The sequence below is a fragment of the Panthera onca genome, chromosome A1 (genome assembly GCF_046562875.1).
Source record: "Panthera onca isolate mPanOnc1 chromosome A1, mPanOnc1 haplotype 2, whole genome shotgun sequence".
NCBI classification, from domain to species: Eukaryota; Metazoa; Chordata; class Mammalia; order Carnivora; family Felidae; genus Panthera; species Panthera onca.
In genome coordinates this window covers 46,564,470-46,575,037 of record NC_138339.1, presented here as the reverse complement: position 1 = coordinate 46,575,037, position 10,568 = coordinate 46,564,470, and the positions used below count along the sequence as shown (strand labels likewise).

General features: G+C 50.9%; 1 protein-coding gene across 1 annotated transcript; it reads left to right on the top strand.

The window, feature by feature from the left end:
• Window positions 1–845: 845 nt before the first annotated feature.
• HAND1 (heart and neural crest derivatives expressed 1) lies at window positions 846–4,339 on the top strand. Its single transcript, XM_060634793.3, has 2 exons — window positions 846–1,734; window positions 3,256–4,339. The coding sequence occupies exons 1-2, from the start codon at window positions 1,183–1,185 to the stop codon at window positions 3,358–3,360; spliced, it is 657 nt and encodes a 218-aa protein (XP_060490776.1). The 5' UTR covers window positions 846–1,182; the 3' UTR covers window positions 3,361–4,339.
• The last annotated feature ends 6,229 nt before the right edge of the window (window positions 4,340–10,568 follow it).

Genomic DNA, 10,568 nt, shown 5'->3' with positions numbered 1-10,568 from the left:
GCTGTGCCAGCCTTGTGAACAGCGTGGAGGTCGTGGTCCCCTCGCTATCTGTTTACTGCCAAACGCAGATTTCTCTTGGTGTGAGCCCTGGTGCTGGTGTCTTTAGACAAGGGAATATTCTCAAGCAGTGACGATCTGGGTGGAGTGACCCAATGTGGCTGTGCTTCGGGCCTTCCATCCAGCCTTTGGACTGCATCTAGCGCCCGGGAGCCGAGAAAAGTGACTCTCAGGCCCTGGAGCCCGGAACAAATCATTAAATGCCTCTGGGCTTGGAGCCTGCCTTCCTCCACTTCCCCCTCCCTCACACTCCAAAGTCTTCTCCAGCCAGTGGCAGTCTTTGGGATGGTGTAGATGCCTTGGGCAGAAGAGCATGCCCTACTGGGCTCCACAGTACGGTTCACAGTCCCTGCCAGGTGGGAATGATGACTAAGGGCTGGGAGTGCTTAGGGGAGACCATTAAGGGCCTATGCTGCCTCCAGCAAGGACCTCTCATCTTCTGACTCTGAGGCTGATGGGAGTAGATGGAGCTCAGGACTGAGAATGGCTAGAATTTCGATTCTGAATTCTGTACAGTCTAGAAACAAGAAACTTTCTCTGTCTGGGTCTCAGTTTCCGTATCTGTAAAATCAAAGAGTGGGCTCTACATGAAGGCCTTCTTTTCGCTGGATGATTCTGGATGGCTTTCCTTGGGTCCACAGGAAGGAGGTGGCAGCCACCGTCTAGGGTGTTGACAGGCTTGTGCCTCAAGTACGTAGCCCCCGCCTCCGCCCAGCCGGGAACTGGGGGTGGGGAGGCAGAGGCGGGGCCGCCTCCCTGTCCCCGCAGGCGGCCTAGAGTCCGGTGGTGCTAGCTGAGCTTAAAGCCAGGGACGGCCACCCCTTTTCCTCCTCCCCGCCCCCCTGCCATTGGCTCCGGGGAGAGGTTGACATCAAAGCCGTGGCCTTATATAAGCCAGACCCTGAAGAGGAGGCCGAAGAAGGGTTAAATAGGTCTCCCGGCGTCGGCGTCCTAGCTAGCGAGAGGCCGGTGGGCTGCGCGTCTGTCTCCAGCCTTGCCCCAGACTCTCCGAAAGCGGCGTCCAGCAGAGCGCCGCCCCAGAGCCCACGGGTGGCCCCGGCAGTCTCTCGGGCGCATGGGGCGGCGCTAATCGGGCTGGAGGCGCAGGCCAGGGGCCGCTCCAACATGAACCTCGTGGGCAGCTACGCACACCATCACCACCATCACCACCATCACCACCCACACCCAACGCACCCCATGCTCCACGAACCCTTCCTCTTCGGCCCGGCCTCGCGCTGTCACCAGGAGCGGCCCTACTTCCAGAGCTGGCTGCTGAGCCCCGCTGACGCTGCCCCAGACTTCCCCGCCGGCGGGCCACCGCCCACAGCCGCGGCGGCCACCGCTGCCTACGGTCCGGACGCCAGGCCCGGCCAGAGCCCCGCGCGGCTGGAGGCGCTCGGCGGCCGGCTGGGCCGGCGGAAAGGCTCGGGACCCAAGAAGGAGCGGAGGCGCACGGAGAGCATTAACAGCGCGTTCGCAGAGCTGCGCGAGTGCATCCCCAACGTGCCTGCCGACACCAAGCTCTCCAAGATCAAGACACTGCGCCTGGCCACCAGCTACATCGCCTATCTGATGGACGTGCTGGCCAAGGACGCTCAGGCCGGCGACCCCGAAGCCTTCAAGGCCGAACTCAAGAAGGCGGATGGCGGCCGCGAGAGCAAGCGGAAAAGGGAGCTGGTAAGTCAGGGGGCCTGCAGGCGCCGGCCAAGGGTGCGGGCTGGGTGAGCACCCGCAGGCCCTGTATGAGCGGAAGGGGTTTGCGTTGCTGTGTGTGCGATTTTGAGAGGCTGCGGAGAGCTCTGAGGCCGTAGTGTGGGATCGCGTGTGTGGTGGGAGGCAGATTCATATTTGAATTAATTTGTAGGGAAGATTCAGACCCGAGAAAATGCACACATCTTCTATTTCGCTTCCAATTTCAAAGGAGTCTTGATCCATCCCCGGGCTTTCCGGGAATCCACGTTAAGAATGCTGCAGGAATTTGTTACTTTAATGTGCCTGAGTGTCGATTTATGCACGTGGACTCAGTTACTGTTTTCCAAGGGTTTTTGCTGGAGAGGCTAGGCTACTTCCATTGTTGTACGGATAGGGAAACTGAGGCCCAGAGTCGGACGGGGAGGTAAAGGTCATCTACCCGAGGACTCAGAGGTGGAGCTGGGGTAAAACAAGTCAGGTCTTCTACTCCCATTCCGGGGCGCGTCCCACTGCCCCACTGCCCACGAGCTAGTTCTGAGGGCGACCTTGATTGTTTTGTGTGTAAAGGCTGACAAGCAAGAGGCACGGGTCTCACCTACTGCTTTTGGCTTTGGAGATCGCAGTCCCTACTCGATCCTCTCCAGTGAGGGCGACACTTACTCGAGCGCGGTTCCGCTGGGCTAGGGCTCTGGGACCTCCGAAGGAGGCGATTTCCAGGCTGGCGAACTATTTTCTCTAAATTGCTGCGCTCAGGCCCGCCGCACGTTTGGCTGTAGAGCCCCGCCGGGTTTTCTTTGACCCACAGGGGCTGTAGTAAACTAGGGATAGCTCATCTGGGGAGACTGGGAAAGATCGATAGGCATCGAGTCTCCAAACAGCCGTCGGGATGTAGGAGAGGCAGGCCGGGGTGATGCCTGCCCGCCGGGAGTTTTTGGGCGTATCCCCACCCACTGCTGGTCGCCGCCTCCTTCAAGTAGCACCGCTTGGTTTCTGCTAAGAGCCGGGAAGGAGGATGGCGGGCCAGGCCCACTGGTTCCTCCTTCGCCCAGCCACCTGAGGCTCCCAGTCCACTAGCAGAGGGACTCAACCCAGTAACCAGCCCAGACGCTAAACTAGGTTGGAAAGCGAGTGGGACTTGTGGGGGGAGCAGGTCCAAGAGCGGGAAAATTGTCGAGTCCCACTCTTCCCATTCCAACGCCTCTGCGGCCATCCTTTGGCGCCCTAAAGCCAAAACTACGCGCATCAATTTCACCAGGCACAGAAAATCCTCGTTACCAAACCTCCAGAAGTTGCCCAGCCCATCCGGGCCCCCAGGAACTCTGGCGCATAAAGGCAAATTTACGAGCCTGTTTGTCTATGTCGCAAACAGAAATCCGTCACTTATTTAAAGGCGCCCAGTTACTTCTCCCAAAACCTTCTCCCCACCCCAACTCTATGCCTGGGCGATCGGAGCAGAAAAATTTAAACCTGTCTCTCGCCTCTTTTCTTGTGTGTGTCCTCTGGCAGCAGCAACACGAAGGCTTTCCTCCTGCCCTGGGCCCAGGAGAGAAGAGGATTAAAGGGCGCACAGGCTGGCCGCAGCAAGTCTGGGCGCTGGAGTTAAACCAGTGAGCTGAGGCCGCGCCGAGGACCCTTTCACCGCTGCCCGACACCCGGAGCCCCGGGAGGAGAGGAAGGCGGCGGCGAGGGCCAGGCTCTGGGTGCCGGGGGCTTATAAGGGCGCATCCCGCAGAGCCTCTGCTACGTGCTGGCAGGTCGCTGGCTGCAACAACACACTTGGATCGCACGTGCAATGTCATTTGAAGTTGATTTTAATACATTAAGAGAAAGAGAAATATATATATATATATCCACACCCCTCCCCCCCCCAAACTGAGAGAGTGGCTCTTGGCTGCACAATGCAGGAGAAAGGGACTGCGGGACTCCAGCGCGCTAAAAAGCACCCTTCCAACCCTCTTGGGGCGAATTTAGAACCCCCATGCTTTCTCCACTATGCCTTCTGGCTCTCTTCCTCGTTCTCCAGTCAGCTTTGCGGCAAAACCCCCCAGGCGCTCTCTTTCCTAATTAAAATGCAATAAGAGGAATCAATAGTTTTCTGCCCGGGAAAGAGAACCAAACCAGGAAGATGGAGGGGTGCCTTTTGTTGTTGTTCTCCTACAAACAGTGCTGTTTTATTTTATTTTATTTTATTTTATTGTCGCTGCACTTCCTACTTAGTTTCAAGGGAAACGCTTTCTTTCCTTTCCTTCTCTCCCTTACTTCCTTTCCCTTTCCCTTCCTTTCCTTTCCTTTCCTTTCCTTTCCTTCCGTTTCCTTTCCTTTCCTTTCCTTTCCTTTCCTTTCCTTTCCTTTCCTTTCCTTCCGTTTCCTTTCCTTTCCTTTCCTTTTCTTTCCTTTCCTTCTTCTCTTCTTTCCTTCCTTCCTTCCTAAATAAAAACTTTTCCCTATGTTGAAAAGTTTTTATGTATTTAAACTACCTACCATGCCTGCTGTGCTCAGGTGTTTATTACCCCATCCCTACCCTTTTTCTACCTCAAACCTATAAGACCACTCACCGCCCCCTCCCTTTGCCAAAGCAGTATCTATGCTCTTGACGAATAAAAGATTTTCTGAAATCGGAGGTAGCCTGCGTGATGTCTTGGTGGGTATATCCACTGGCCCCATCATTTCTGCTAGGTAGAGAACCTCCTGTTCTGATTTCTGTTTTGATAAATGTCAAACCAAGTTACGAATCCAGTCAGGAAAAGAGGGCAGATAAAGGATTTATTCGTGGGACAAAGAAAGTTCTTAGAATATAATGAACCCACAGAAGGGAACACTGGAAACGAATTAGACCCAGAGAGGACAGTCTGGGATTTATGTGGGTCAGCACTGGGGCTTGTGTGTAGGATAGTATGCACACCAGCATCTGCAGGCAGTAAGTAGTTTGGGGTTATTGGGAAGGGGGCTTGGCACACAAACCACCGGCATCCGAAGGCAGTGCAACTTGGAAGGGGGGGGGCGGTTTGCACTGGGGAATATGTTCCTGTACGTGAGATTCTGATCTTATAGGTGTGTGTGTAATAGTGCAGGAACTCACACGGAGCGCCACAGCTATGCCGGGGGCCACCACAGTGTCTGCCTAGGGCAGCTCCCAGCACGCATGACAAATCATAGCGGTTACTACTTTATCCGTGAGAAAAGTAAGCTTGTGAGTGCTTATGGTTACAGTGAGACAATTAAGTTTCTTTCCATCAAGAAAGCACTCAACAAATATTTGTGAGAGAGCATCTGGATTTGTGCAAAAGCGGGGGAGTGTGTGTGTGCATGCTAATTAGGGCACTTCGTGCACGACAGCTGGTTTCGTGACCCCTCGTGCGCACCCATGACTGGGTGTGGGGATGAGTAGAAGCGGTGCATTTGCTAAGGCGCGGATGCATGGAAGGCTAAAGTGGGACAGGCAAACGCTGGTGTTACGAGTCCCCAAATAACAGTGTACAGATAACTACTCTTGTTTGCGCGCCACTGTGTGCTAGGCTCTAGGCTAAGCGCTTTTACGTGTCCTAACAGCTCCCACAGTTGCACGAGGGAACCGGTGGTCTGCGGTGCCTGCCCGGGTCTCCGCGCTCACTGCGAGGGAGGCGCGCAGACGCACGCGCGGGTCTCTGGGCGTTTCCTTGCTCTGGAGTTGGAGGCCCTCGCGTTGGGGCGTGCGCCAAAAAAGGAGACCCCAGGCAGCTCCGGGATCAGGCGTGTCTTAGGCGCCTCGTCCCGGCATCGGGGTGAATATGGGGCCCCATTAGATTTGGCTGTAAACACCGTGGCAGGAGCTGAATGGGCCACGCCAGCCCTTCCGGACGCGAAGGAGTTAATAAAAGGTGTTTTATGGGTGCGAGGAAACGGTGGGGGAGGTGTGAGCGTCTCTTTACGCTGACCCCCCTACTTTTTCCTTTTTTCCCTCTCGCCACCCGCCGCCAGATCAAACGGGCCCGCGACTTAACTAGGGCAACACCTCGCGGTAATGAGCCGCCCGGCCCACCCCTCCCCCCGGCCTCAGTCCCCGGCCCCGAGGCCCCAAGGCCCTCGGGAAGGAGCAAAGAAAAATCGAGGTTTTTTTTTTTCTTTTTCTCTCTGAGGGCTGAGAACCCCTTAGAAATCCTGGCACGCATGGGGGAAACAGACTCGGAGAGCAAGTGGATCGAGGTGCCTCCGTACGGAGGGGACCTTATCTGGATTCGAACCCAGGACTTCAGTTGAGTTCACTGCCGGTTCTCTGGCTTTACACAGAGCTCCGCTCCCTCGACTATTTTTAGCTGCGGGAGGTATCCTAGGCACGGTAGGAATGCGCACCCGGGTTCTGCTTTCTTGGAGCCCTGACCAGTAAGTGGAGAGGGTACCGAGGGGTACCGCCCGCAGCAGCCAGAGCCAAGCTTGGCATAACCATGCCCCCTCAGAAAACCCCATCGGGCCGGGCCTAAGCCGCATTTCAGAAGACAGAGCTGGAGCCTCAAATTCAGTCCCAGCCATGTGGTCCCATGGTCTCAGGGAGAGCTGAGGACGGGGGCTGCCCATTGCGAGGGTCACGGGGATGCCCTCCCACTGTCCCCTGGAACGCCAGAGCCACACTTGCGGCCCTCCCTCGCGGGCTGCAAAAGCCCAGCCCTCAGAGAGGAGCGGGGTTGCTCCAGGTTTCACAAACCAGGGGTTCTCCAGACTCGGGCTCCCCGTCCTCTCTCCCCCTCGCCGGCTCTCTAGCCTCTCACCTTTCTTCAGCGCTCCCTCCATGGAATGGCTTTAGAGCCTGGCGTTCGCTTTCTCATTCTCTCCCAGGGTTCAGCGCGGTTTGTCAGAAACCTACCTCAATCCAGCTGAGGCAGAGGCGGTGTCATTAGTATTTTTGAATTAACATCACCCTCCCCCTTTTAATATAGGGGGAACATGGAATGGTCACTAATTTAAAAGTAAATTCCAGGAATTGACTGTAAGGGAATACTCACTGATGTTACAAAGCTTTAACTGCAGGGCTATTCTGCTAAAGAGTGAAAAATACAAAAGGCACCTGATGTGTTATAATTACAGAAGTGGTTAATTAAATCCGTCAGTACAGTGGGTTGCAACACAGTCACTTGAAAAAGTGTGGCAACTGACATGGAGATTGTTCATGATATATTAAGTGCAGAAAAAAAAAAAAAAACCCTCCCAGGTTGCTAAAGGTTGTTTATTGAGACCTGCTTTATGTAAAACTAGCTAATTAAATATCATTCCTGGAGAAAAAGTGGAAGAATATACATCAAAACATTTACACCTCTACCTCTGAGTTTTGGAAATAAGGATAATTTTGACTTTTCCTTCTGCTTAGGTATATTTTTCTACATTTTTAAACAACAAATAAGTATTTTACAACAAAAAAAAATTGAGCTGCAATTTCCTTCTAATTTCTCCTGTGACCATTGTAATTTTCATACACTTTATTCAACGTACATTAATGGAGCACCCACCTTGTGCTAGGCACTGTGGGTATAAATATAATGAATGAGAAAGAATTCTAATAATCATCACCAATTAATATACAATAGTAAATATTTGTTGTGAAGTTTTATTATGCCTTCCACACAGTAAATATAATCTTTACTTACATTTATTGATTTATTTTTCTTACATTTAAAACTTATTAATGCATGAAGTAATCCACAACAACTGAAATTTGTAGGGGAAATTATTTAAGCCCTTAGTATGTACTATTTCCAAAGATTGTATGAGGTTAATACTGAGGCAGCAGAACACTGAAAGGTGAAGGGCTTTGTTCAAAGTCACACAGATGGTAAAAGGTGGGTAGGCTTGGATCAAAGGGCATCTCTGGCTGCCGCAGAGACGCAGAGACGGGGCTTTTCCCCACATCTTAGAGCACCTCCAGGATGTGTGTGTGTGTGTGTGTGTGTGTGTGTGTGTGTGTGTGTGTATGTGTGTGTGTGTGTGTGTGTGTGTGTGTGTGTGTTCATACAAATACAGCCTCCTCGGTTGAATCCTCCTTGGTCCCCAAAGTAAGGTGGAGAAAGAAAGAAGTGGGGTGGAGAAGGAATCAGGGTTCTAACCGCAGCCTTCACCAGTAGCTCTTTTCCTTCGCCCCGGCTCAGAGTGGATCCCATCTATAACATGAGGAAGGCGGCAGGCTCCTGGACCGCTAGGTCCTGTCCTGACTGGAACACTCTGATTCCAGGAATGTATTTTCTGCTGGTGAAAAACTCAGCATGTTATTCTTTGCACCAGCCTCGGATATTTGTATAGCACATTCATCTTTCCTTGGAACTTACACTTCTGTGAGCATACGCTTCTGCCCATAAACTAGAAGGGATCGGCGCAGGGATCGTGTTCCTCACTGCCAGGAGAAAGGAAAGCCCAGAGAGGTGAAATGACCAGCTCAGGGTCACACATCCAGTCAAAGGTTGAGCTAGGATTAGAAGGCCATCTGCAGACTTCAGGCCCAGGGCTTCCTTGGAAAAGGCTCTGGATCCATTCTTTCCATGCAACCAACAGTTAAGCTTTTGGTCTTGCAAAATCCCCATAAAAGAAACGAAACTAAGAAATCAGCCAGTCTCATTTTTAAATGAAAAGTGACTGGGAAGAAAAAATATGCAGGGTCTAAAGTGTCTGAAACCAGTCTCCTGATTTAAACCTAATTTGTTTGAAAAAAAAATTTTTTTTTTCAGCCGACAGAGTTTTTACAGCTGAGCTCTCCCAAACCCATAAAAAACAAGGTTTATATGGGAAATGGTGAAAGACTCTTAACTATAATACACAGCGTCTAATGTAAGCAGACATAGACACTATATAAAGCTCCTACAAATGTTATTAAAACAAACAGAAATGCACATTTATCCCCACAGAATGGACAATGGAAGTCATCGGACTTTCGAAGAGTTCCAGAAGTCCTATTTTCACTGAAATGTTCAAACCACCCCATAACACTGGGACCTCAAAGATCCTCACCCACCATCCGAACACTTCCCTCATTTTACAGGAAGGGGAAACTGAGGCCCACAGAACAGAGGGACTTGCCCAAGGTCATGGAGGCGAGTTGTAGTCTTTTTGCCCTTTGTTTACTTTCGGCTTCTAGCGCAGGATATAGAACAGCACAATGACCAAGAGACTCCATAAAAGTGACTGGATATTTCCCAGCTTTGGTTTCCTCACCTACGAAGTGGGAGAGATCATTGCCCCAGCTTCCTGGGGTGTGTGAGGACTGAATGAGATAAGACATACAAAGGACCACATTGTCTTCGGTAGATCTTTTTATTATTTTATTTCATCCTCACAATAGCCTGTGAGGCATTGAGGATTTTATTTCAGTTTGTTTTCTTATTTTAGAAAGGTAGGACGTACAGGTATCCCCCTCTTTTCGGAAGTTTGTGTTCTGCCACTTTGCTTTATGAAAGACCTATGTTAGTACCTGTTTTCTACTAACCAAAAGATTAGAAGAAAATTTTTGCTTAAAAAAATGTTTTTTTAATGCTTATTTATTTTTGAGAGATAGCTTGACAGAGTGTGAGCTGGGGAGGGGCAGAGAGGGAGACACAGAATCTGAAGCAGACTCCAGGCCCTGAGCTGTCAGCACAGAGCCCGACTCAGGCTCAAACTCAAGAACCTGTGAGATCATGACCTGAGCCGAAGTCAAATGCTTAATGAACTGAGCCACCAGGTGTCCTGAGAATTTTTGCTTTTATGAAAAAAAAAGCAAAAAGTGAAAATTGCATTCAGTGATTGTTCTGCAGTGAGGCGTGATAGAGGCAGCGTGCACCCCCAGAAGCCAGAGTGGCCCCATCAAGCTCCTTCCCCGGGAATTACACTCAGCATCTCAGCATCAAGCTGCCAGAGCTTTGGACTGTGTCTGTGAGCATCTGTGCTCTATATCTATTAATTTTGAGCATCCATTAGCAAGGTGTGTCCTAAGGTATCACAAAAGCTTAGGAAGTTATTTCTGGGGTCTGGGAATGCTCACATTTTTTCCCACATAGATTAATAGGAATTGCTTCTTTGCCTCGTGCCATTTTGGCTTACAAAAGGTGTCATAGGAATGCTCTGCTTTCAGAGAGCAGGGAAACCTGCATTTCCAACTGGCACAAAGTCACAATGACTTGCCCAAGGCCACCCAGCCAGTGAGTGGATTCCTGGTTCAAAGCCCTTGTATTCCACATCATTAAGGTAAAGCAGGGCAGGCAGGCTGCAACAGCTGAATTCCTGAAACGAAGGCAATGCTGTATGGTAGAAATACAATGTGAGCCACAAATGTGAGCCATGTATGTAATTATAATTTTTCTAGGAGTCACATTGAAAAGGTAAAGGCACTGCACCTGGGTGGCTCAGTCGGTTGAACATCCAACTTTGGCCTGGGTCATAATCTCGTGGTTCGTGAGTTCGAGCCCCATACCAGGCTGGGTGCTATCAGCACAGAGCCTGCCTGGGATCCTCTGTCTCCCGCTCTCTGCCCCTCCCCCGCTTGCACAAGCTCTGGCTCTCAAAAATGATATTAACAACAGCAACAAAAAGATAGGAGAGGGGCCCCGGGATGGTTCAGTTGGTTAAGTGTCTGACTTCGGCTCAGGTCATTATCTCAGTTTGTGAGTTTGAGCCCCGCATCGGGCTCTGTGCTGACAGCTCAGACTCTGGAGCCTACTTCGGATTCTGTGTCTCCTTCTCTCTCTCTGCCCCTTTCCTGCTCATGCTCTATCTCTCTCTCTCAAGAATAAATAAACATTAAAATTTTTTTTTAAAAGTAAAAGAAACAGGTGAAATGGAACATTATATTTTTTATACATTATTTATTTAATTCAATATGTCTAAGA